The following is a 26,813-nucleotide window of genomic DNA, read 5'->3' as shown; positions in this document are numbered from 1 at the left end:
TAAGAAAGAAATAACACCAACTCTACAAAAATCTCCCAGAAAATTGAAAAGGAAAGAATACTTTCCTGCGAATTCTATGAAACCAGCATTCCTTTGATTCCAAAACCAGACAAAGACATTACAAGCAAATTACAGCCCAGCATCCCTCCTGAACATTGATGCAAAAATCCTAAACAAAATGCTAGCCAATCAAACCCAACAATTAAAAAGTGAGTAGAAATTACTTGAGGAATGCAAGGTTAATTTAACATTTGAAAATCAATTGATGTAATTCACCATGTTAAGAAATTTTTAAAAGATGCAGAAAAAGCATTTAACAAAGTCCAATATCCATTCTTGATTTTTAAAAAAAAATAAAAAAGTCTCAGTAAACTAGAAATACAACAGAGCTTCCTCAATCGGATCAAGAGGATCCATGAAAAACCCACATCTAATGTTATATTTAATAATGAAGGACTCAACACTTTGACCGTAAGATCAGGAGTAAGATAAGGACATCTATTCCCACACTTTCTATTCAGCCGTGAATGAAACAGACTAGAGAATCCAGAACAAACTTAAACATCTGTGGACAGCTGACTTTCAGCAAAGGCAAGTTGGTAGAGAAAGGACTGTCTCTCCACACATGGATATTCATCTACCAAATAAATGAATTTTGATCCATACCTCACACCATATAAAAATTTAACTAAAAAATGAGTCATTGACCAAAATGGAAGTGTTTTACATAATTAAAAAACCTCTAAAAGAAAATATAAGAGAAAATCTTTGTGACCCCGTGTTTGGCAAAGATTTCTTAGATGTGAGGGGCACCTGAGTGGCTCAGTAGGTTGAGGCTTCTGTCTTCGGCTAGGGTCATGATCCCAGGGTTCTGGGATGGAGCCCTGCATTGGGCTCTCTGCTCAGTGGGGAGCCTGCTTCCTCCCCCTCTCTCTCTGCCTGCCTCTCTGCCTACTTGTGATTTCTGTCTGTCAAATAAATAAATAAAATCTTTTTAAAAAAAGATTTCTTAGATGTGATACCAAAAACACAACGCACAAAAGAAAAAAAAAATGATAAATTGGATTTCCTTGAGTTGAAAACTTCTGCTTTTTGAAAAACACTGTTCAGAGAATTCAAAGATAAGCCATAGATGGGGAGAAAATATTTGCAAATCATCTATCTGCTAAAGAATTTGTATCTAGACTAGAGAATGAATTCTCAAACCTCAATAAGAAAACTAACAATACAATTTTGAAAGAAAGATTTGAACAGATACTTCAAAGAAATTAGTGGATGGCAAATACACCCATGAAAAGATATTCAACATGGTCAATTATTGAGGAAATGCCAACTAAAACCACCAGGAGGTATCATCACGCATTCACACCAAATACTGGCCAAGACATGGAGGAACTGGGACTCCAGCATGGCTGGTGGAGATAGAAAATCATGCAACCGCTTGGGAAAATATTTTGGCAGTTTCTTGTAAACTGAACGATTTGGCTAGTCTACTCCCAGATATTGACCCAAGAGAAATGAAGGGGTATGTCTATATGAAGACATGTACCTGAATGTTCCCAGCAGCTTTATCTGTAATAACAACAACAAAACCCTGAAAGCAATACAGATGCCCATCAGTAGGTGAATAGTTAAATAAACTCTGGCACGTCCATTCAATGGACTATCGATGAGCGATAAAAGGAATGTACCATGGATACGTGCTCCAAAGTGAGCAAACCTCAAAATAATGATGTCGTGTGGAAGAAACCCCACACTGTATAAATCCACCGATATAAAATGTTATACAGAATACTGTACAGAAACGGAAAGCAGACCCATGATTGCCTCAGGGGTGTGGTGGGGAAGGCTGTAAAGAAGGCATCCCCAGGGGGCAAGAGGAAATGTTTTTAGTGTGATGGCCACGTTCATTATCTTGATTGTGGTGATGGTTTTCTTTGTGCTGTGTTTGTCCCTTTAACTACGTGTGATTTATTTTCTGTTGAGTACACCTCAATAAACTGTTAAGAAAATAAGTCTGGGGAATATCATACTTGGAATTTTTATTCAAAGCCAGTCTTCCCAAATGCAGTTGATTGTTTTGTTTTTCTTCTAGTTATATAACAACAAAAAAGTCTGAAATTAAAGCCTACACATCTCCACCAGTTCCAGGACTGTTGTGGGCTGCAACAATGTGGCCATTTTCTGTAGGAACTGAGGTAAGGGAAAAGGATTTGTCTGGAAGGTCAGTCTTCCATTCTTGTGAGATGCGGGGTCAGGAGGATGGTGTTGGCCATGAGCACTGAAAGTGCAATAGAAGCATCCCAACCACAGCACGGAAAAATTCCTCTCTGTGTGTCCCGTTTTGCTTTCTGCAGAGGTAAGTGGCTGAGGTTTGGAAGAAAAAGAGCAAAGTGTCGGATGGACCTCAGCCATCTGTGGCCACACACCCATGACCCCTGCCCCACATGGGCGGCTGTGTTGGGTAGGGGGGTCTCTGCACAAGGTGGAGGAAAGAAGGAGGACAAGGTGACCAGTGGTGTTTGGGTTCCAGGGTCACATGACTTCAGATAAACACACTCAGGGCAGTCCCAAAGTTATTCAGTGCCTCTGCCATCTTGTCACCCCAAAGGCAACTGCCTCCCCACTCTGTGCCCAGAGAGAATCCTCAGAGAATTAGCCAGAGCCAGACAGCTGGGAGGCCACCAGCCAGATGCAGAGTGCAACCTGGCCTTGTGTGGATAGGTCAAAATGGGGACCAGGAGGAGGTTCCAGGAACAGCTGCAGGGGCTACCGTCTACAGGGACAGCTGCACTAGCAACCATCGGGGCTTTGCACACCCAGTGGCACACCTGTGTCCACACAGGGTGACAGAGGCAATAGAACAGAGGGACCGAACACCAGGGAGAGTCCACCTGGGTTCCCATCATGGCTTTGTCACCGGCCATCCAGGTGCTTCGGGCAAGTCCCTTAACATGCCTCAGTCTCTCCATCAATAAAATGGACATAATGAGAGTGATAACCGCACTGTTACTGAGTCTGAGTGATAACAGACTCAAAGGAGCCGGTGACATGTCTACACGAGCTCCCAGCACAGAGATCGCTCGTGGATGTGTTTGCTGTTGTCAATCTATGCTTTGACAAACCCCTCTCCTGTCCTTTCCCACACCCATCAGACAACTCAGGTCCCTACACACCACCAACCAAACATCTGACCACTTAGTTTCTGGGGGTGATGGGCAGCTCCCTAATACCCTCAGACGAGTTCTTCATGTCTGGGGGCTCCTGCTGTTTATTTCTATTGTTCTGACTACTAAGAACCTCCCAGGAAATCTGGGACCGGAAGTCTTGGGGCAGGAAAGCTTGGGTGGGCAGACCTATGCAGGTCCCACCATATCCAGCAGGGGGCGATGGGCACCAAGCTTTGTTGGGCATTGTGCATTCTTCCACCTATTCCCCAGAACCAAGAACCACCCCACCCCCAACACTGCGTGCTGTCAGAGAGAGAGCCTCTCAGGTTCCAAAGCTGTGGGTGGGTTTGCGGGCACAGCTCCTTCCCACACCCCTGACTTTCCTAGTTCCCATCAGCCCCACTTCCCAGAAGAGGAGCCTCTTAACATTGGTGGCTTTGCCTCAGTTTCCCAGTGTGTAAAATAGGTGTGGCTGTCTTTGCCCCCTCCAGAGATTTCCCACAGGTGAATCCCTGGCAGGAAGGACAGGCTGTCAAAAGCAACACCGAGAATGGGAGAGGCCATTCCAAACCCGGAGCAGGCAGCCTCCAGCCAGCTGCCCACCCGCCTGGGCCGCAGGGTCCCAAGCCATCCCAGATCTTGGTCCCTGGGTGCCCCCTTCAATTCTCGCACCAATGAGGGGTTTCCCAGCCCAAGTGGAGGACTTCCCCACCCTCTCCTGACCCAAACAGCACAAATGAAACACCATAATAAAAAATCATGTCTTTATTGCTTGATTAATAAACTGACTTGGAGAGGCAAGAGTGGGGTGTGTGGCGAACCACCCAGCTTTGATTAGTCAGAAACTCCTGTTAACTGTATACAAAATGAATGTTACAAAAATCAGGTAGAAAACAGGGTCAGCAAAGCAGCAGTCTTGGGGAGGGCTCAAGGTCCCTGGGAGGCTGTGAGATGGGCCCAACTTGGCCTCTGGGGTGTGGCTGAGGGACTCCAGGGGCCTGAAGGGGCCACACACACCCCCTTCCCTACACAGCACATATGGTCTCTTCCGTCCTCGCTTATGCATTACTACAAAATTACCCTCAAAGGGGCATAAACACCACAGGCCATGGCATTGCCAGAAATGAAACGGGCCCTGAGCAGTGAGCACCCCCTTCCCCAGTGGCCTGGCCTGGAGAAGCGGCGCCCTTGATCCCCATGCCAAGGAGGGTGGGCAGGCACAGGACCTCAGAGCTGGGGAGAAGCTCCACTCCCCCAGAGAGGCAGTGGCCGTGGGAGGCCTGAACAGGCCACCAGAGCCAACACAGCCTGTTTCCGACCAATGCCAAGTATAGGGAGAATATCCACAGTCCCTTCCAGCCGCTGCGCAGAGGCCGGAGCGGTGCGGTCCCGGCACCGTCCAGACGGGGGCGCTAATTGGGGTAGCACATGCAGCACCCCGTGCCTGCCGCCTCCACGCTGGGCTTGGCGCCTGGCCCCAGAAGTCCGTCGGTGACAGAGTGCTCCATGATGATGTCCTCCACCCGGGTGATGTACAGGAATGTCAGCAGCACCCCCAGGAACTGAGGAGCAAGGGCAGGGCGGGTGAGACCCTGCTGGGGATCTGGGTGGCTCTGGCAGCCCCCAGCCCCGGCCCTTCTCTACCCTCCCAGGAAATCCCAGAGACCCTCCCTGTACCCTATCAGCAGAGGCCCCACCATTCTGGGACTCCTGTCTCCACCCCGGCTCTGCCATTCATTATCAAGGGGACCTTGGGCAAGTCACTTAACCTTGCTAAGCCTCAGTTTCCTCCTCTGCAAAATGGGCATGATAATAGTACCTACCTCACTGGATTGAAGACGGTGGTGCCTAGGAAGCCCTTGGAAGAGCTTTATAAGCAAACTCTTGTCATTGGTGCTCTCCTTCTGGCCCTCCAGCCCAGACCGATGGTAGGAGAGCCTTCGTCGCCCTCTCTGAACCCACACCTTGCCCACCATTCCACTTCCAGCTCCCGCCCCCGGGGGGACAGGGTGGGGCAGGGCGGGGGGGGGGTGCAGCCCACCTGGGGGAGCAGGATGCCCAGCAGGAGGCCTGCCATGATGGTGTAGTTGTCCATGAACCAGATGAGCACAGCGTTGGTGCAGCCCCGCACGTAGATGACGTCCTGCACGCTGAGCCGCTGCTCGGGGAGGAGGAGCCTGGCTGACCCGCTCGCCTGGCAGAGCCCTAGCCCCAGCCCCAGGGCTCGCTCCTCGTCCACACAAGTCCCTCAACCTGTCTAAGCCTCGGTTCCTCACACGCAGTAGGAGCAGATGGCTCCAGACCACTGGGTCTCCGTGGCGATAGCGTCCCCTAGAGAGCGCTGAGGACATGATGGTGGCACTTGTGGCTGGCACGGCAGCTGGGTTTGGGGACTTGGGGGATGCGGAGCTAAGGACAATCAGACTCCACAAACAACTGCCCTGCCCCCCTGCCTCTACGAAGTCGGCCGGGGCATCCAGACGGCTGAAAACCCATCCAGAATTACCTGAGCCGAAAGGACAACTCCAGGGACTCATAAACACCGAAGTGTTTCTGCGTGGTTTTGCCACGTGCAGATACACAGCACACACACATATATACACTGTATGTAATTTTGCAGAAATACTACTAAAGAATATACATTCAAGAATTATTATATTGGGTTTGGAATTTTATCAAGAATTGTCTGCCATTTTAAAGATCCGGTCCTCGGTCCTCGGCAAAAATAATGCCCCTGGTGTTGGCCTTACCAGCATGGCTCCCCCTCCCACGTGCCAGCTGCCCCTGTGGGGCAAACCCTTCCCTGCTTTGTGGTGTGCTCCGTTGTATCTAATGCCTGAGCATTTCCATGTGCAATATGCTATCTGATTGCAAATTGTTCTATTTCTCCTTTTATGTCAGATCTGTCACTTGTTCTGAAATTAGGTGTGTAGGCAGATTATGTTATCTGTGAATTTCGAGATAATTAACTAGGGCATTACCAGATGATTATTATAAAATCTGGCCTTTGGGTCTGTTGGCTTGAGAACCTCTGCTAGTCCACGACTCTCCAACAGAAATAGGGGTCAGAAGCACCTGCGTTTCTAAACACGTATGCCTAACAAGTTCCCCGGGCTACTGTCACTGCTGTTTTGGGGACCTCACTTCGAGAACCACTAGTCACAGGCATCTCAAGTCATCGTGATTTTTAGTTCCCTTCTCAGCACCACCAGCGGGGTGCTGGGCTAAGGCAGGCTGGGCTGGGCAGGACTGGGCACACGGGGATGCAGGGTAGGGTGATGGTATGGGCAAGGCCTCGGTGACCTCCCACAGGCAGGCCACAGTAGGTGCTCAGCAAACACAGCCAGGCAGGCTCTCCCAGCTGGGGGGTTCTTGGCTCCCTGAGTCCTTCTGTGTCTGGGCACAGGTGGAAAACCCTGGCAGTCCCCCACTCCAAGCCAGGAGCCCGCCCCCCACCCCCCTGTCCAGGGACCCTACGCATCCCTCTGGGGAGGGGACAGGAAGAGCAACTTTTCTCAAGGAAAGAGACTGCAAAGACATTACCTCCTTGTCAATGGTTTTGTAGCCGCACATGGTGTTGACCACTTCTGTCTGAAACAGAAATGGGTATTAGCTGCCATTTACATCGTGCTTACTGCGAAGGACTGTTGTCTCCCCTTTTCCCAGGACCTGGTCTACAGGCAAAATAACCTCCCTCCGCCTAGACTGTACCCCAGGTGCCCTCAGACCCAAATCCACCCAGGGTCCACTTAACACTGCTCAGGTTTTGTGGCTCCTCTAGGTGCTGCGTGCAATGCCCATGGAGAGGGTCAGGCCCGGGAAGCAGGTGCATAACAGAATGACGGGAACTGTGTTTTCTACCCTACGTGTCCGCTCTTCCATTCATCGACTGAACAAATATTAATTGGGCACCCGTTATGTACCAATCCCTGTTCTTAGGTGTTGGGAATGTATGAGAACCAAGGAAAGTCTTTGCCTTCACAAAACTTACATTCTAGAAAGGGAGACTCCCAATGAGCATAATAAGTACGTAGACGATATGGGTAGAGGAGTAACCACGTGGCACTGTGCTTCCCAGCCCTCGAGGCAGGGTCCCTGTCCTCGGGCCCAGACCCCTCCTCCAAAATCACCTCCCCTGCCAGGAGAGCCCCCTCCAAGGAGGGCGATAAGAGGCATCCATGGTCTTTCCAAAGGTAAAGTCTGCCTGGATGTGCCCAGAACCGAACTCTCCAGAGTCTCTGCTGAAGCTTCCCAGGCCCCGGCAGCAGCTCTGCTCTGAGGCTGCTCTGCGGCCTCGGCCATCTGGCACAGGGTCAAGGTCAAGAAGAGGACTCCTGAGCAGCCCAAAGATGGACACAGCAAAGTTCATGAGGGCTCTTCATGCGTGCTTCCTCTCGCTCTGGCCCAGGGCTGATGAGCTGGGTTATCGGAGGTCTGGGAAGTGAGTGGGAAGGGGAAGAGAGAGCCCTGGAGGAACAGGCCCCCAAAGGCTTACCAAAAATGAGCGAGTGGAGAGCTCTACAAATTGGACACAAGAGTTCAGAGGCAAGCTGTCAGAGACTGTTTAGTGGAGCAGCGAACTGCCTTCCATACCAAGTCTTGGGGACATCAGTCAGTGTAAACAAGTTTCATAACCCTGTGTGAACTCCGTTGCTTCAAATCCTCTGTGGGAAGCCAGGTAGAAGACATTCCCTTTAAAGCTGAGAGCTAGGGGGTAAGGGTGACATTCCTGGAGGGACTGGTTTGCCTTCTTCTGTTGAATGGTCAGAGCACATCTCCCTTTTTCCTCTGACTGCCAGGAAGCTCTAAACCACCAAGCACAAGACTCTAGCTTCTGATTTTTTTTTTTTAATTTCCTTTTTGTTCTCCTATGTATTTCCCGTGTGTTCATTCAGATCTGTGGCTAACTGAAATAGTGGACAGTAAATACGTTTGTACACACATTCTATGAAGGCAGGAAACATCCTCTTTTCTATTTAGACAAAATGATGGTGGGATTTTGAGAGAACCAGAGATAACCCACCTCGTGGTCCCATCCAGACGCCAGCTTCACGGTCCACTTCTCTGCAGGGGGAATCCGTGCTTATACTCCCGGCCTGGACTTCTCCCCCAAACTCCAGCCCCCTATATCCAAGTGCCTTTTTGACCTCCCTGCTGGAAAATCACAGAGGCTCCGTAGACCTGCCTCCCTGCTGTCCCCTCTCAGGCAATGGCAGCCCCGTCTTTTCTTGTGGCTTGGGCCAAAACCCGGTGTTCCCCCTGATTTCTCTCTTTCCCTCGCCTCCTACATCTGATCCATCTGCAAATCCTGTTGGCTTATATTTAAAACAGAGCCAGAATCGAACCAAGTTTTTCCACCTCCACTAAGCCTCTGGTGTGGGAGACACTGGGAGGAGCTCCCCAGGATCCCCCAAAATGTGAAAGCACAATTGGGAGGAGCCTTAGCTGTCAGTCCCTTGTGGTGATTGTCACATGTGGCTGTATTTTTAGGTGTCAACTTAGCTGGGCCTTGGGGTGCCCAGATTCTTGGTCAAACATTATTCTGGGTGTTTCTGTGAGGATGCCTTTCAATGAGATTAACATTAAATCAGTAAACTGAGTAAGGCAGATTACTCTCCCTACAATGGTGGGCTTCGACCAATCAGTTGAAGGCCAGTTAACAGGGAATTCTTCTGCCCCTCCCCCAAGTAATAGGGAGTTCTTCCTGCCTGAGTAGCTGCAGACCTAAGCTGAAGCACTGGTCCTTCCTGGCTCTTGAGCCTGCTAGCCTTTGGACAGTAAATACACCATCCGTTCCCCTGGTTCTCAGGCTGTGGGACCCACACTGGAGCCACACTGGATACCCAGCTGGTTGATTCCTCCTACAAACCCTGCTTGCCCCAGGATCTCAGGATCTACTTCCCTGACAGTCTGACCTGACATGGACCACTGTGCCAGCTCCTAACCAGACTCCCCATGTCTACCTCTGCCCTTCACAGCTGTCAGAGTGACCCTGAGGTAAGGCCTCAGTCAGATCTGCCACTCAGCTACCAAAGCCCTTCATTTGACTCCTAGGCACTCGCGGGAATACCAAAGTCCTGACCATGCCTTCAGGATACTTGGGTCCTCCCTGACTTAATTTGCTACTTTTCTGCTCCAGCTGAAGCTATGCTGTTTCTGCAACACACCAGGGCAATTCCCACCTCAGGGCCTTTGCACCTGCTGTTCTCTTTGCCAGGAATGCCCATCCTCCAGATATATCTGGCCTCTCCCTTTACTTCCTTCAGGGTTTTACTGAGAACCTACGTTCTCAGTGTCTGAAGTTGCAGTCTTCCACACCCCTGCTTTTTCTCCTTAGCCTTTACTACCTTCAAGCATCCTATCTGTCCCTTATTGCTTGATTTCCTCAGTCATCCTGACTAGAACATCAGTTCCATGCAGGCAGAAGGTCCTCCATGTATTTTCTGCACCCCCAGAGCCTAGAATCACATGGCACATAGTAGGTCCTCAACAAACATCCAATGAATGAATATACATAGGCCTTGACCTGGACAGCTTGCCTTGGGCATTCAGGTGTCACTGCCCTATATCTACCTCTAGGTGATGAAGGTGATGAAGTTCAGAATCACCCCCCATGGGCTTCTCTGAAAAGGCTGGGTCCTTCACCAGCATTCCCCCCTTCCCAGAAAGTTACCCTAAAATGGCAGCTAAAATTCCCAAACAAACCTTCCCTTCAGGCCCAGGCTTTTTTAGGGCTGGTGCACTTGGCCCTGGCTCCCTGACTCATGCGGGGGGGGGGGGGGTCCCCCCACCCTCACTGGCAGCTGCTTGGTTTACAGAATCCAGGAGTGGGCACAGAATGGTAGAGATGTTCAAAAAGAAATTTTCCATGACTGTTCAGGGCATGAGTAATTGCGAAGCTTGCCACCTCATTCCAGTCCAGAAACCAGGTGGTTTCGATAGACGTTAGTTAAACACAGAGGACCGACGATGCCCGTCCTTTGTAAGTGGTGACTACAGAGGACCAGGCTCCCAAGTGGCTGTGGAGGTGACAGCACTGAGCGGGGGGTTCCAGCTGGGGAGGGGGTTGTGGCTGGCATAACATCTCACACCCCTTCCCAGGTGCCTCCCAGCGAGGGCTGAGGAGCCCGCCGCCCCGCGAGGCCTCCCTGGTGGGGACCCATCTCCCCGCCTCCACGTAAGGGTCTGGAGCACATTTCCCATGATGGCAGCCTGTATCTCATTCCAGCCCCGCCAATCCTGGGCCGGGAAGGCACCTAAAGCTTTGGTGTCCCAACTTCTTCATCTGTGCAGTGGATAAAAAAAAAAGGATCGACCCCACGATGCTGTGGAAGGAGCTAAGTGAGTTCCCACGCCTAGAGAGCCTAAAACAGACCTGCACATGGCAAATGTTCAGTAGCTAATAATGACTGCGGCTAGCAAAGACAACCTTCCCCGCCCCCACCCCCAGATGTACCCCTTCCCGTGGCCCTGGAGACTCTGGACGCCTTGGCAATGACCACCACCTCCTGCCCGCCCCCCTTCCTAAAGGGAGAGAAGTATCTGACGGGTGGGGGTGGGTACCGTGTTTCTGACGCAGCAGGTGTAGGGAACCCCGCAGGCCAGGGGTCCCGGGGCGTTGCAGTCATGGTACTGGTTTTTGCTCCAATCCCGGTAGTCTTCCCCGCCACAGCACTTGAACTGAGGGGAAAGCAAGCAGGGAAGGGGGCTGCCGTCACCGCCGAGGCCCTGGGCGCACACCAGGAAGGGGACCCACCAGGAGACCCTGCGGTTTCTGATCGGGTCACCTGGGAAGGGGGGGAACCGGAGGCGGTAGTTGTCAGCCAGCTGCCCGAGAGGTAGGGAGCACCCCGTCACTGGAGAGGCATGCAAGCCAAGGCTGGGCAACCTCTCGGAGATTTACTGGGCAAGGGGGACTAGATATTGGAGGGAAAGCCCTCCCTTGACATCCCCATCTTCATGTCCCATGACACCTGCTCAACCCTTGAAGGTCCCAGAGACTAGGATTCTATGGATGCCCATAGCCCTGAGGCCCCTATGTCACAGCCACCCGTCAGCTCTTAGCACAGGAGAACACACACTTCACGTCCTGCCATGGGCTCGAGACCAAAGGGGTGGCAAGGAGGCCCTCATTTTCCCCTTAGCTTAGCTTCTCCCCCTGCACTGGTGCCAGCGCCCTGGGAAGTGGTGACTCCACTGAGAGGCTGATGGGAGCCAGGCATGATGGTGGGCACTGGAGTGACAAGGGTGAGCCAAAGTGACACGGCCGTCGGGGACAGGCTCCGTTGGGGAGGCGGAGTAACCACTACATGGAAAGGTCAGCGGTAGTGCCATGCGCCAGGGGCATGGGAAAGGAGGAGAGGGGAGCTGGGGGGCGGCTGTGCGTTGGGAGGTCAGGAGAGGCCCCTCTGAAGAGATGACATTTAATCTGAAACTGGAACAGCAGGAAAAAGCCAGTCAACAGTGCATGGGCCCTGCACATGCGGGCTGAGCTGTAGGGGGGTAAGTAGCACGCAGAGGCTCATGTGTTGGGAACAGGGTGAGCAAGAGGGGAGGGATGAGGTAGAGAGGCTGGCCCTAGCCACACCACACGGAGCCTAGTCAGCCAGGATAAGTAGGGAGCCGGGATTGCATTCAGAGTGATAGGGAGTCATGGCAGGTTAGCTAGGGGAGTGACAGGGTCACAGGTCCCAGAGAAACACAAACCAGACAAGACACCCTTGTCCCCACAGTGCCCTCTGGCTGTCCGTTCTTAGGACCTAGCAGTGCCTCCCCAAACTGCGGTTCAAAGGGCATTTGCTTTGAGTTCAAGAATCAAGAGACCAGAGATCAAATATTCATCCTCCCATTCTTAGCTGTGTGACTTTGGGCAAGTTGACCAGCCTCTAGGGGCCTCAGATTCTCCTCTACCAAGCAGGAAGAGCCCTGCCGGCCTTGCACAGCTGAGCTGAGGATACTGACGTATCCTGACGTGAAGCACGCAGCCTGGGGCCTGGCACCGAGCATGAGTCACCCCCCCCATCCCACCCTGGGAGAAATGAAATCCCCAAGCCAGGGGAACACTGGTTCCAATAAAAACATCACACTTCATCCAGCGGCTGGAGCTGGCCGACACACCCTTGGCAGAACGGGGCTTCCCAGCAGCTGCACCTGTTGTGACTACAGTGAAGGCCTGAGCCAAGGGAGTGGCCACTGCGGGTGGCCATGGGCATGGGGAGATGTGGTTCCCCCTGGGGACGAGGCCCAGGAACCAGGCCCACTGCAGCCCCCTCGACTGTGTCCCAGGAAGCGCCACCAGGGCTGAGTATTGCCTAGAAGAACACGGCGGCAGTGCTCACCACAGTCTAGGGGCAGGTACCCAGCCCCTGCTTCTGATGAGACCCTGAGTGAGACTGATATGCAGAAGCCATCAAGGGCAATGCCAGTCTGCCACTGCTATTATTATAACGTCACAGATGCAGGGGTTCTTGGGGGAGGGACAATGTCCCCAAAAGATGATCATTGCACCGAAAGAAGTGTTATGGAGGAAAAGGGGAAGTCATGTTCTGTTCCCCAGTGCAGGGGGAAGTGGAATCAGGGAAGAGTGCTCTCTAGCTCAGCGCTGTCTCTGATGTGCAGGGAGTGAGCTCCCCATCACTGAAGGGACTCGGCAGAAAGGTCTCTGAACTGGGCAGCGTGGAGGTCTTTCTCCGTCCCCTCAAGGAAGGAGGATCTTAGGCCACTGGAGAAGTATACCCTGGGACCATGCAAGGTAGCTTGTAGTTAGAGTGGACCTTATTATTTATATATTTATTTATTTTGATGGTGGGGGGGATATGTATGTGATTAAAGGGAGGTAGGGAGCGTAAGGACTTCTGGGCCAGGCACGTGGACAGAGGACTGGTTGAGAAGGTCAAGCCCCACCCTTGGTGCCCATCCATGCCCCCACCATTACCTCCCAACATGGCCAGCCCCTGCTTTGGGAATGGATAAGCCACTGCTCCCTATCCCCTGCCCTCCTGAGTGAGGTCCCGAGCTGGGGGCAAAGGGCATGGCAGGTGCATCTCTGACCCAGAGCATCTGGCCCACCTTCTTCTGAACGAAGTCCATGATGTTTTTGAAGTCCAGATCGTCATAGTAGTTCTCGATTCCTCTTCGAATGTTGTCATTCAGAAAGTCGATGGTCTATTTCGATGGAGACATTATGAAAGAAACAGACAACCCCCGACCCCCTCAAGGTCCAACCCAAGAGCTCCCAGAACTCAGGACTAGAAGAGAGTGCTCACAAGCCCAAGTAGCCCCCACCCCACCTGCACTACCTTCCTGCCCACACACCCTCTCCGGACCCCGGCGCCCATCTGATGCCTGGGTCCCTTTGCCATGTCTGAGCAGGAGTGATTCACCCCCTTTCCTATACAGATCAGAGAGCTCGGGCCCCAAGAGATGGGGCTCTGCCTGGGGAAGCAGCCACACCCAGCTGAGACTTGGCTGGCCCGGGCCCCCGCCTGGCGCCCTTTCCACTGCCCCAAGACAGGCCCGAGCTGAGACTGTCCTCCAGACCCCCTCTCTGCTCTTCTCAGCTATCCAAACTCTTGTGTCATGGATAAGGAAACCGAGGCCCAGAGAGGGGGCCTGACTCTCCCAGGGTATGGCAGGCTGGTTAGGGGCCTGACCGGGACTGGAAAGCAGCTCTCCTGACTTCCCCAGTGGGCTACTCTTCATGCGGCAGGGCTCGGTGCTGAACGACAAGGCCCAGTTGCCGCCTCGGGCGGGGACGCTCCCCACCGGGAGGGGCGCTGGCACATCGCCTTCTCCCGGTCACACTGGGCCTTCTGGATCAACAGCCAGGCTGTTGTGCTGAAATCCAGGAGCACAAAAGGCCCCACAGCGGGAAGGGGTGGGGGTGGGAGGGTGGGCAGCCCAGCCCCATGCTCCCAGCGACAATCGGGGCTTTCAGCACAGGGAGGCCCGTGGATCACCAGAGATTGTGCTGGTACAAAGGGGGCATTCTTGGCTCTGGAGCCAGACGTTCCCCGGGGGAGGCGCCTGCAGGCGCCACTGGGGAAACAGGGCCCTGGGTTCCAGGCCTGGTTCTGCCACTGCAGGCCCCACCACCACCTGCCCTCTCTGAGCCTCAGTTTCCCACTTGTGAACCAAACCTGCAGGCCTATCTTTGTGCTAACTGCCAGCTCTGAGGGTCAGAGACAAGGCTGAGAGGGGCCGCCAAGGCCCATGGTCAAGAACAGTTCCAGCAGCCACCCAGGCCTCAGACGCCTCATTTAGCTGCCAAGCCTCCACTTCCTTCCATGCCAAATGCGGAGCACAACCTCTGCCTGGGAGAGATTTCAGTTTAGATAAACTAAAGCTACAAATGTGCTTAGCAAGGGGCCAGGCACATGGTAGGCCATGGTATTATAGATCTTCCTCTCCTTCCAGGAGACACATACCCTCCAGTACCGCTCCATAACCGTCATATCATCACTGGAAGATGGCTAATCCCAAGGGAAACCAAAGCCTTGGGTCTTGTCCAAAAGGCTTCCTGAGGTGGAAGCGGCCTCCCAAGGAAGAACCAGCCCGTGGCCTCAGACCCCTCACAAACACCTGCAGCCAGGAGAGGTGAGCTGACCAAGGTCGCCCCGCCAGTCGTTGGCAGAGAAATGCTAGGAGCAAGGTGGCAAACTCCCAGTGCGGGGTCCTCTCCCCAAACCATCTCCAGTATCAGGAAGAGAGAGGAACAAAGGGTACCTCAGCCACCTCCTTCCTGACACTCACCCTGCTCAGTCAAGGCAACAAAGGAGACGGGCTCGGGGAGACCTATCTCTGTGGCCAGGAGGACAACCCTCTGCTGATGAAGATCAGCCGCTCAGAAATAGACTGGGGACCCCAAAACCTGACATCAGCATCCAGTGGGGGGGGGGCACGGGGGCAGGGGCAGGCCCTCTCTCACGTGAAAGACCGCTAACTTGCCAGCCCTCGGTCCCACACTGATCCCAGGGCAGGAGCCTGCTGGTTGCACAACCTGGGCAGGTCAGGGACCCCACAGCCTCAGGCCCACCCTACTCAGAGACCCTCAGGTCATGAAGGCTTTCCAATCTGGGGTGCCCACTCTTCTAGGGGATGAGCCAGCAGGGGCACAGTTGGGGCATCTAAGAAACAGGACATGAGGATTGGGGGGTCAATCCACCATCCAGGGTAGGGCAAGGGAACAAATTCATGGCATTGAATGGCATGCGGGAGGGGGCCCACGGCTGTACAGAGGTGGGGGTGGGGGGAATGCCATGGTCAGGGTCACATGCATAAGGGGTGTATCAGCTTGTTGCAGCTGACTCTCGGGGCACTGCAGACACAGTCCAGGTCCTCCATGTCCCACCCACCCAGCCCAGTGGCCACCTCCCAGCCCCTCCCCTGCATCACAGATTATCTGGACTTCCCCCAGGGCGGGGCGGGGGTTGAGGGGCCTGGGGATGAGGGCAGGAGGCCCAGGGCAGGGTCAGCACAGGGAATGCCCAGTGGCCCAATGAGGAAAGGTTCTCGCCCCCTCTTCGGTAAGCAGCTCTGACCATCCTCCCTAAACCAACTCAGTCACTGGGTACTTTCCAAACCTGCTGATGCCAAAAAGGCCTCTATGAAAATCAGGCCTCCCATCTGGTAAGCTGAGCTGGGCCCCTACAGGGATGGGAGGCCCTGCTGGAGGCCCCTCCAAATGGGCAGGAGGAACAGATGGCCCCAGGCTCTGAGGGCAGCAGCTCCCCAGCCCCCTCAGGGACCTCTCTGGATCAGGCTTGCTCTTGTGTGCTCTCACATGTGTGTGCGCGTGTGTATATACCAGAGATGCGAGGAAACTTAGGTGGTCCTTGTGCCATGATGGGGCTGGGGAGAGATGAGAAACTCCAGTGAGACAAGCAAGCTGCCCAGCTCATGAATTTTAACTGTGAAGTGCTCGGCTGTGCTCAGCTACATTCTGCGGGACTGTGGGGTGCAGTAGGGAATCCTCTGTTCCTCCCCTACCCCGAGACCAAACTCCCAGTGCCATCTCTGCCTGCTCAAAACAAGCTCACAGCAGCAGGGCCAGCTCCAGCTAGTGCAGGAAAACCACCCCCCCCCAACACCCCCCTCCCACCCACCCTCCTCCAGGGCTGGCAGAGCTTCAGGGTCCACATGGCCTGGGCTAAAACTAAACTCAGCAAAGGGTAAGCAAACATTAAAGGCCACAGGATTTTCAGAGTACACTGTTTAAACCACTGGAGGCAAGCTGCAAAGAACTGTCCTTTCTAATTCTTTCTTCTAAATCTAATTCTAAAGCTCTCCAAAGCCTCTGGGCATAGCTTCCAGGAGAGGTGCTTAGTGTTTTTAGATGAATGAGGAATCAAGGGGGTGGGGCATGCAGGCCCCCCACTCCTGAGGCTGAGGAGCAGGGGGAGGAAGGCCCTGGGAGCCTCCCTCCTGGCCTCCAGAGATGGACCTTCTGTGGCTCTCACACTGAAACCCAAGGCTACAGGGGTCCCCGCTGACACCAATATCAGCCCAGTTCTCACAATGTGAAGGGGGCTCCCCCGCTTGGCTGTGACCCCAGCATCCTCTGATCAAGGCCAGGAAAGAGGCCACTCCTCACCCCTGCCTTGGCAGTGGAGGGAAGGTAGAGTCCAGAAGGTCTGGGTTGGGGGTACAGATGTACCAACCACAACCCAGCACCCTCTGGGTGTCCCACGCAGCTCTGCCTGACTGGGGACACATGGGCAGCAGCTGCCCTCTCCGACACTCCTGGAACACACTGGAGTACTGGTAGGTCACGGTGAGACCCAGACAGTCATGAGGGTCATGTTGGTTCTCCTCGCACTAGTTGGGGTCAGGGCGCAGCACTGCTGATGCCCGGGCCCTTGGGGTTCCATGCCCAGCTCCCCAGGGCACAACAGAGAAGCCACTTGAGTCTGACCATTAGGTCGTGCCCGACAGAGGAAACCCCAACTCCATCCCCAAGGTCAGGGATGGAGTTTTGTCTTTATACCCAGGTGTCTGTTGGTGTTTGGCTGCCAGGACAGCTATGGCCTGCTCCCTTCTTGACAACCAAGCGTGAGGCCATTGGCCTACTTTGTCCTCCATCTGGCACCACAAGTGGGTTCTTGGATTTAATAGGTAGCCTGTGTGGCCAGACTTCTCAGAGTATGGCTCAGAGAAATGTTTCTTCTCTTGGCCAGGAGAAAATGGAATTGGGGGCTCACTCCTCCTGGCAGCTGATCTGCATTGCTCCCTATCCTCTCTCCACCTCACACTGCCCCTTCCTGCTGCTGTCAACAGCCCACCCTTAGCAGTGGCCAGTCTTGTGTTTTACGTTACAGTTGGAAGAGACATTATTTTCCTTTATATGGTATTTCCCCCCCATGATTATATAAGAAAAAGAGGATTTGTGAATTTTCTTTTGGGAAGAAATGGGAAAAAATGTCAAAGAGAAAATAAAAATCACCCTAGCCCTACCCCTCAAAGGAAATAAGAGTTAATATGCAAAGAATTCTATTTTCTTCCAGATTGCTCCTATTTTTTTAAAGATTTTATTTATTTATTTGACAGACAGAGATCACAAGTAGGCAGAGAGGCAGGCAGAGCAAGAGGGGGAAGCAGGCTCCCCACTGAGCAGAGAGTCCAATGTGGGGCTCGATCCCAGAACCCTGAGATCATACCTGAGCTGAAGGCAGAAGCTTAACTGACTGAGCCACCCAGGTGCCTCTCCAGGACTATTTTTTAATGGCAAAATCTGACTGCATTTGCAGTTTTGTATCTCGTTTTTCAGTTATTTTGAGTTATGTATCATAAGCAGATGAGAATACGGCTCACCCTGAGCCTCCGAAGAGCTGAGAGCCCTGATGGTGGGGGTCCTTCCTGGGCTGCACACAGAGATCCTCTCCTGACAGGACCCCATGAGGGGACATGCCATCCAATCCTCAGGCTTTGGGGATAATGAGATAATGAGAAACTCTTGGCACTGACCTCGGCCCGTGGCGTCCTCAGCCATGAGGACTAGAGAGCTCAGGAAGAAGGAGTGGTGGGTGTCATGGCACCTACTGACCTACAGGGCACTGGAAGATGTCAAATCAGCCTGCGTTTGTGAGAGCATGCTGGAAACCAAAATGGCTGCTCATTTAGGGGATGGTTTACGAAAACAATCAATGCTGCTGACCACAACCTGGATCTGGGCTCCAGCTAGGAAAGCACTGATCCAAAACTTCTGGATCCATGCTGGAGTCCAGTGACTGCACAGAAACACATCCCCACGGACAAATGGAATAAACGCTTCTCTCCCCTCTGGCTGCAGAGACAGGAACCAACACCCCGATCTTCCAGCTCAGAGAGGATGGTCTGAAAGGCGGGAAAGGGGAAAAGGGAGGAGCAGGTAGTGACACCAGACTGGAAAGGTAACTAGGGGGCAAAGACAAAAGGGAAGTAAAAGAATGTTTTGAGACAAACGAAAATGGAAACACAACATTCCACACTTTGGGGATGCAGCAAAAGCAAGAGCAAAAGCAAAAAGCTTAGTTCTCAGAAGGAAGTGTGTAGCAGTGAACATCTACCTTGAGAAAAAAAAGGAAAGACCTTGAATGAAAAATCTCACTTTTCACCTCAAGAAAACAGAAAGAAAAGAAAGAACGAAGCCCAAAGTTAGTAGAAGGAAGGTAATAACAAAGATCTGAACAGAAATAAGTGAAATAGAGACTATAAAGACAATAGAAAATATCTGTAAAATTAAGGGATGATTTTTTAAAAGATAAATAAAATTGACAACCTTTAGCTAAACCAGGAAAAAAGAGATAATTCCAATATAAAAGCAGATATGAAAAAGGAGATGTCACAACTGATACCACAGAAATATAAAGAATCATAAGAGACTACAATGAAAAATTACCCACCAAAAACTGGGTAACCGAAAAGAAATGGATAAATTCCTAGAGCACACAGCCTACCAAGGCTGAGTCATGAAGAAACAGAAAATCTGAATGACCAATAACAAGTCAGGAACTAGTAAACTAGTAAAACTCTAGGGCCAGATGGCTTCACTGGTGAATTCTACCAAACATTTAAGGAATAATTGATACTAATCTTTCTCAAATTCTTCCAAGATATTGAAGAGGAGGAAACACTTCCAAAGTCATTAGAAGGCCAGCATTCCTCTGATACCAAAGCCGAGTGAGGACACTATAGAAAGAAAGAAAATTATAGGCTAATATTTCTGATGAATATAGCTGTAAAAATCCTCAGCAAAATACTAGCAAACCAAATTCAATAGCACATCAAAAGGATCATAGCCATGATCAAGTGGGATTTATCCCTGGGATGCAAGGATGGTTCAACAGCGGCAAATCAGTCTATGTGATACACCACAATAAAAATGAAGGATAAAAATACGATCATTTCAATAGATGCAGAAAAAAGCATTTGACAAAATTCGATATCCTTTTCTGACAAAAATGCTCAGCAAATTACGTATAGAAAGAATGTACCTCAATGTAACAAAGGCCATTCATAAATCTGCAGCTGACATACCCAACAGTGAAAAAGTGAAAGCTTTTCCTTTAAGATCAGGAAAAGACAACTGTCCACTCTCACTACTTTTACTCAACATAGTCCTGGAAGTCCTAAGCCAGAGCAAGGAACTTAGGCAAGAAAAAAGAATTAAAAGTCATCCAAATCAGAAAGGAAGTAAAATTTTCTATTTGCATATGACAGGATCTTATACAGAGAAATCTTAAGCACTTCAGGGGCGCCTGGCTGGTTCAGTCAGCTGAACGTCCAATTCTTGATCTCAGCTCAGGTCTCGATCTCAGGGTTGTTAATTCAAGCCCCGTGTTGGGTACTGTGCTGGGTATGGACAGTACTTTTAAAAAAGAAGAAGAAGATGAGGAGGAGGAGGAGATCTTAAAGATTCCAGCAAAAACCTATTAAAACCAATAAACAAATTCTGTAAAGTTGCAGAATACAAAAAATCACCATACAAAAATCAGTTGCATTTCTAAACACTAACAATGAACTATCCAAAAAATAAATTAACAAACCCATTGAAAATAGCATCAGAAAGAATAAATTATTTAGGGATAAATTTAATCAAAGAAGTGAAAGATCTATATGCTGAAAATCATAAAACACTAATGAAAGAAGTTGAAGGCAACATAAATAAATGGAAAGTTATCCCTTGTTTATGGATTGGAAGAATTAATATTACTGAACTATTCATACTACCCACAGTGATCTACAGATTTAATGCAATACCTATCAAAATTCCAATAGCATTTTTTTCACAGACATAGAAAAAAATCTGAAAATTTGTATGGAACCACAATAGACCCCCAAAAGCTAAAGCAATCTTGAACACAAAAAGCAAAGCTGGAGGCAACATATTTTCTTATTTCAAACTATATTATAAAGCTATAGTTATCAATAGCATATGGTATTGGCCCAAAACATATAGATCAATAGAATATATAGACATATAGATCAATAGAACAGGACAGAGAGCCTAGAAATAAACCCAGTCATACCCACTAATTTTCTACAAAAAGGCCAAGAATACACAATGGGAAAAGGAGAGTCTCTTAAATGGTGCTAGGGAAACTGGATATTGACATGCATTAGAATAAACTGGACCGTTATCTTTTATCATACAAAAAAATAAACTCAAAATGGATAAAAGACTTAAAGACAAGACCTGGAACTATAAAACTCTTCCAAGAAAGCATAGGGGGGAAAAAATCCCAGACATTGGTCATGGCAATGATTTCTTGGATCTGACACCAAAAGCACAGGCAACAAAGGCAAAAATAAACAAGTGGGACTACATTAAACTAAAGAGTCTCTGCACGGCAAAGGAGAGAAACAAAAAAATGAAAAGGCAACCTACAGAATGAGAGAAAATATTTGTAAACCATGTATCTTTTAAGAAGTTAATATCCAAAATGTATGAGGGAAAAAAATGTATAAGGAAACCTTACAACTGAATGTCAAAAGACAATGACAAAAACAAATAATCTGATTTAAAATAGGGTGAGGAACTAAATAGATATTTTTCCCGAGGAGTCAGAGATAGCCAACAGGTATATGAAAAGATGCTCAATATCATTCATCATCAGGGAAATGCCAATCAAACCACAATGAGATCTCACCTACTGCCAATTTGAATGGCTATTACCAAAAAGACAAAAGATAACAAATATTAGAGGGGAGAAAAAGAAAGCTTTGTACGCTGTTGGTGGGGCTATAAATTGCTACAACCGTTATGGGAAACACTATGAAGTTTCCTCCAAAATTTCAAAATGGAACTATATGCCATATGACCCAGCAATCCCACTTGTGGGAATATATACACATGGTATGAGGCAGCATTACTCACCATAGCCAAGGAATGGAAACAATTTGAGTGTCTATTCACAGATGAATGGATAAAGAAATGAAAAAATGTAAAACGTATTTATATATTTTTATTTTTATACTGTATTGTATATCTGTCCATTGCATACACACATGCTAGAATATTATTTAGGCATGAAAAGGGAAGGAAATCCTGCCATTTGTGACAACAGGGATCAACCGTGAGGCCATTACGCTGAGTGAAATAAGCCAGACAGAAAAGACAAATACCACAGGGTAACACTTGTAATGTGGAATCTTAAAAAAAAATGTTGGGGGGGAGTCAAACCCATAAAGCCAGAGAGTAGAGTGGTGACTAGCAGGGGCTAGGGGTGGGAAATAGGGAGATGTTGGCCAAGGGTACAAAACTCTCAGTTATACAGTGAATAAGTTCTGTTGTACACAGAGTGGCTCTAGCTAATACTGTATAATACACTTGAAATTTGCTGAGGATAGATCTGGAACATTCTCACTAAAAGGAAAGTTCCCATGTGAGGTGATGGACATGTTATTTAACTTGATCGTGGAGATCATTTCACAATGTATATGTATACCGCATCATCAGCTTATAAGTTTAAACATGCTGCAAGTTTACTTGTCAATCACACCTCAGTAAAGGAAAAGAGAACTGAAACCAAAGACTGAGCTGCCTCTGTCTTGCTGTGTGCCCTGGGAAGGGCTTCCTAACCACTCTGTGCCTCACTGACTCTATTGATATGATGGGACTCTCCCTACCTGTCTCCTGTAGTTCATAAAATGGGAAGAAGACCGCTGGACTCCAGGGGCGTAGACAGGCCTGTGTTTTAGGTGCTCCCCTGCTCCCCGCTCCCAGGCGGGGATGCAGCTGCACCCACGGGGAGTTTGGCAGGAGTCAAAGACCAGGTCATTGGAGGTCTCTGTACACCCCTGTGTCTAGGATAGCAATGGCTGCCCTGGGCTCAGCCTCCAACAAGAGAGACAACGTGGCCACAGCACTCCAGCACCTGCTCAGCAGAATGCCCAAGGGTGCCAGGAACCAAGCTGTCTGGATGGAGCGAGCTGGAGGCAGGGGAGCGGACAGACGGAACAGAACTTACACAAACTCACCGTGCTCCCCACGCCCCACCTCCAACACCAAAGCCAGGACGAAGGCAAAGGAATGAGATTATGAAAGAAATCACAGAGCCTTGGGTTGGAAGTCAACCCCACACAGCCACTAGGTTCTTGTGGGACCTTGGGCAAGTTTCTTCTCTCTCCAGGCTCCAGGACAGAGGAGTTGTTATGTAACAAGGGTCTGCCAGGGGCCATAACCACATCGCAAGCATTCTCTCCTCAAATTCTCACACAAAGCCCTGTGAGGGAGGAATCGTAATCCCCTGGGAACCTGAGGATCTGAGGGGCTAAATGACTTGCCCAAGGTCACACAGCCAGTATGAGGCACACACAGCCAGCAACAGAAGGAGTTGGAGACCAGAAGTCCCAAGAACCTCACCTCAAAGGGTCCCTGATTCTTCCAACTCTTCCAGGACCAAGCCATCATCCCCTCCTCCCTGGACGACAGCCACAGCCTCCAGCTGGTCCCCCCACAGCCCTGCTGCCTCCCTACTGTCCATTCTCCACTCAGTAGCGAGTAAACTGTAAAGCAGATCACATCACTTTCTGGCAAAACTCTCCAAAGGCTTCCTACTACCTTTAGAAAAAATTCTGAGCCCCCAAAACCATGGCCTCTGAGGACCTTCAAGATCTGCCCTGGTGACCCTTTCCGACTTTGCCTTCTGTCCCTCCCTATCACTCACCTGCTTCAGCCCAGTGGCCTGCACACTGGTCCACAGATCTGCCAAGCTCCTTTCTGTCTCAGTGGTCCCCCGTGCTTGGACCTCCATTACCCCTGTGCCTCACCTCATTCCCTCATCTGCCCCAGGCACGTACCTGTCACCTTTTCTGTGTTCCTGTTTTCTGGTTTACTCGTTCAGTGCCCATCTCCCCAGTGGAATGGACATTCCACAAGGAATTACCTGCCCTGCTCTAAGCACACCCCAGTTCATAGCCCAGGACACGCACATGGGTGCCCAGCATACACACGTGGCTGACACCCGCATCAGAGACCCACCTGGTTCCGGAAGATCAAGGCTACCACGCCACCGATGAGCTCAATTATGAGGCAAATCCCAAGGATGTACATGAACTGAAAAACAAAATTCAGAAATTCACTGAGAGGGGCAAGCAAAGGGCCATTTGCTCCAAGGTCAAGTCCTTTTGCTCCTTCTTCCTGTGAGGACACAGGATGTGGACAGATAGTCCCCGGGAAAACCCATCTCTAGAGCCGGTCCACAGTCAGGAAGGGTGACTCAGCTGTCTGGGCCAGATGGCCGTGGAGGGTTGTCTTAGGCGTCCTCAGCAGACTCTGGGTGGAAAAACACCCCTTTGCCATCACCAGCACCGCCGTGAGGACAGCGGGTCCTCACTGCAGCTGCCCCAGATGCAGGCCTGGCCCGACGGGAAGGCGGGAGCGGCATCTCCAGCTCTGCCCGCAGAGCCCCTCAGAAGCCACTTCCCAGACCCCCTCAGAGTGGGTGATGCAATGTCTGAGGCTTGAGGGACACATACCCCCGCCCCCCGCCCCTTATCACAGGGCAGCTGTTGTCCAAACTGATGTCAGCAACTTCCGGCCTCAGGCAGCCCCAGTAGCTGCTTGTTCAGGCTCTGAGCAGCTTCCCACGTGAGGGACGACACTGAGGTCAAACAGACATGTGGTTGCAGAATGAACAGATCTGCCAACCCAGTCCCCCCAGCTTTGGGGAGCCATTCCTCACTTCAGAGAAAGGCAGCTCGGTGGGGCTGACCCCAGGGCAAGGACTTGGCCCAAGCAGGGGTAACCCCATACCAGGGTTACCAGGAAAGATCCTCTCAATCCAGAGTGGATGGGTCTGAGGCTGCGGGTGACCCTTGCAAAGACAGCCTGAGGACAGGGAGGCGGCAATAGAAAGAGAGAGCCCAAGGTCTAAGCCATGGCGCCAACATGGGTTTGCTCATTACGTGAGCCAGTGACTGACTCACCACCAACATTTTTGGGGTTTGCTAGCTCCCATTCCAGTGTGGTTTCTCCCACTTGCACTGGAGAGGCGGGAGCAACACAGTTTAAATAGGACAAGAGTATCCAGATCAGACTTGACCCGCCAAAGCGGCTGGTCTCTCTCGGGCCAACGTGAACAGGTAGGCTGATCCAGAAAACCCTCTAGAAAGTCTGGTTTGAGGCAAGGCCTGGAAAAAACGGGCTTCCCAGGGGCCCTGGGGCAGTCTCGCCAGCTCTCCAGGGAACTCCTGCCCCCGCCCACTGGTTGAGGGGCACCCGGGGCCCACTCACCGCTTGGAGAAGGCACAGGTTGTCACGGAGGGAAGCCAGCACGCCAATGAAGGAGACAATGAACATGATGACCCCCAGGAGGATGAGGATGATGGCTGGGGCCAGAAAGGCACTTTCAAGGGTTTTATATTTCTGCCTCTCCACCTCCGCATAGATGCCCACCGACAGGACGAGGGCTCCGATCAGCTGCAGCAAAAAAGCGGGGAGTGAGAGAGAAGAGAGACTGGCAGTCACTTGGTTATCCTACAAAGAGCTCATGGGGGGCTCTGGTGCCCGCCATGGGGGGCTCACCCCCGATGACCATACACGAGGGAACCTGCTATGGGCTGAACTGTGCCCCCCGCAAAGTTCAGACGCTGCACTCCTCACTCCCCCCAGCCCCAAGTACCTCAGAATGTGACTATATTTGGAGATAGAGCCTTTAAAGCGGTAATTAAGTTAAAATGAGCTCATATGGGTGGACCTTAATCCCGTAGGACTGGTGTCCTTATAAGAAGAAGAGATCAGGCCACAGACACACACAGAGGGGAGAGCATTTGAGGATCCGGAGAGAAGGAGGCCATTTGCACAACGAAGAGAGAGGCCTCAGGAGAAACGACCCTCTCAGACCTTGAACTTGGCCTTCTAGCCTCCAGAGCCGTGAGGAAATGAATTTCTGTGGTTGAAGCACACGGGCAGCCCAAGCAAGACCCTCTTTAGAGGACAGTACCCAGGAGCTTGGGGCCCCTGGGATGCCTGTGACACAGGCAGGTTCCTCCCCACCCCCCCCCACCCCGGGGACATTTCAGAGCTGCAGCATGCACCCCCCTAAATGTGGAATGTATTTACACGAGGACCCTCAGGAAGGCAGAGGGCTGGCGAGGGTGGAATTTTGAGGGGATTTTGAAGTCAAATTCCTTGTTGATCAACTTTCCCAACAGTGGCAAGATGACTGAGTTGCACTGTGTCAGGAAAAACCAGGTCACAAAGCTCTTTGGAGGGCCCCTCTTGTCTCTCAACCTAAAAGTCTTGTACTAAATTTTCAAGGAATTTTATCAGCTGACACCACTCCTGAGCCTGAGATGAGTCTGGGGCTACACTGCTGCCCTAGGATCCCACTGTAGTGTCCCGGCTGGTCCCTTTGCCCATTCTCTACACAGAGTGACCAGGCAAACCCTTACAGAGCAGGCGGGTTCTCTGTGTGCTGAGAATGAAAGCCACAACCCTAAGCACAGATGACACTCCCACAGGACCTATCTGAGCTCACCTCTCCCTGCCTTCCCTCCCTCACTCGGCTTTTGCAGCACTAGGCTCCTTATTGCTGGTGGAACACACTAAAGGCACCACCCCAGGGCCTTTGCTCAGGCTGCTCCCACTGCCTAGACTGCTCTTCCTCCTGACATCCACAGGGTTCACTCCCTCAGCTCCCTCTTGTCTTTGCTCACTTGTCAGCTGCTTGGTGAGGCTTTCCCTGGGGCCATCTTATTTAAAAGTAGAAAATCCTTCCCCCTGAAACTGCCGATCCCATTCCCCACTTTATTTTTCTCTTCTGCCCTGACCAGTATTCAACAGGCTGCTTTTTTCTTCTGCTTTGTAATTATTTGTCTTTCCCCATGAGACTCTAAGCTCCATGTCAGGAGGGATTTTCCAACTGTTTGGGGTATCTCCAGCATCAGGACAGTCTTGACATTTAGGAAGAATAGTCAGGGCTTACAACCCATGTGTACTGAGTGGATGTGAGCCAGACTTCCCAGTCAACCCCCTTGGGTCTGTCTGACGTTGTGTACCCCTTCTCCTGCCTGTCCAAGGATTCTGAGTTTCCCTGCCACGCTTCCTGAGGGCAAGGACACATCACGAGATACGCTGGGCTTCCCCACCAGGAGATGGTGGTGTGGGACAATAACCAGAGCCGCAGCGAGGCTAGCTAAGGTCCGAGCAAAGGAAGTGAGGGG

The 26,813-nt window shown here is 51.1% G+C and overlaps 1 protein-coding gene across 2 annotated transcripts in view; it reads right to left on the bottom strand.

Annotated features, from left to right (window-relative positions):
* Positions 1 to 3,920: 3,920 nt before the first annotated feature.
* Positions 3,921 to 26,813, bottom strand: part of TSPAN15 (tetraspanin 15) — a 49,245-nt gene continuing 26,352 nt past the window's right edge. Inside the window, exons 2-8 of one of the 2 annotated variants that reach the window (XM_082715316.1) lie at positions 24,883 to 25,068; positions 23,629 to 23,703; positions 13,239 to 13,334; positions 10,734 to 10,850; positions 6,714 to 6,761; positions 5,212 to 5,328; positions 3,921 to 4,732 (exon numbers count right to left, since the gene is read on the bottom strand). In XM_082715316.1, coding sequence (XP_082571442.1) covers positions 4,583 to 4,732; positions 5,212 to 5,328; positions 6,714 to 6,761; positions 10,734 to 10,850; positions 13,239 to 13,334; positions 23,629 to 23,703; positions 24,883 to 25,068 — 789 coding nt within the window. In that variant the 3' untranslated portion in view covers positions 3,921 to 4,582. The remainder of the gene's footprint in view (positions 4,733 to 5,211; positions 5,329 to 6,713; positions 6,762 to 10,733; positions 10,851 to 13,238; positions 13,335 to 23,628; positions 23,704 to 24,882; positions 25,069 to 26,813) is intronic. The other variant, XM_082715317.1, reaches the window with a different exon arrangement.

The sequence above is a fragment of the Mustela nivalis genome (assembly GCF_964662115.1).
Source record: "Mustela nivalis genome assembly, chromosome: 2".
Classification (NCBI taxonomy): domain Eukaryota; kingdom Metazoa; phylum Chordata; class Mammalia; order Carnivora; family Mustelidae; genus Mustela; species Mustela nivalis.
The sequence above is the reverse complement of the archived record's forward strand: the minus strand, read 5'-3'. Positions and strand labels throughout refer to the sequence as shown.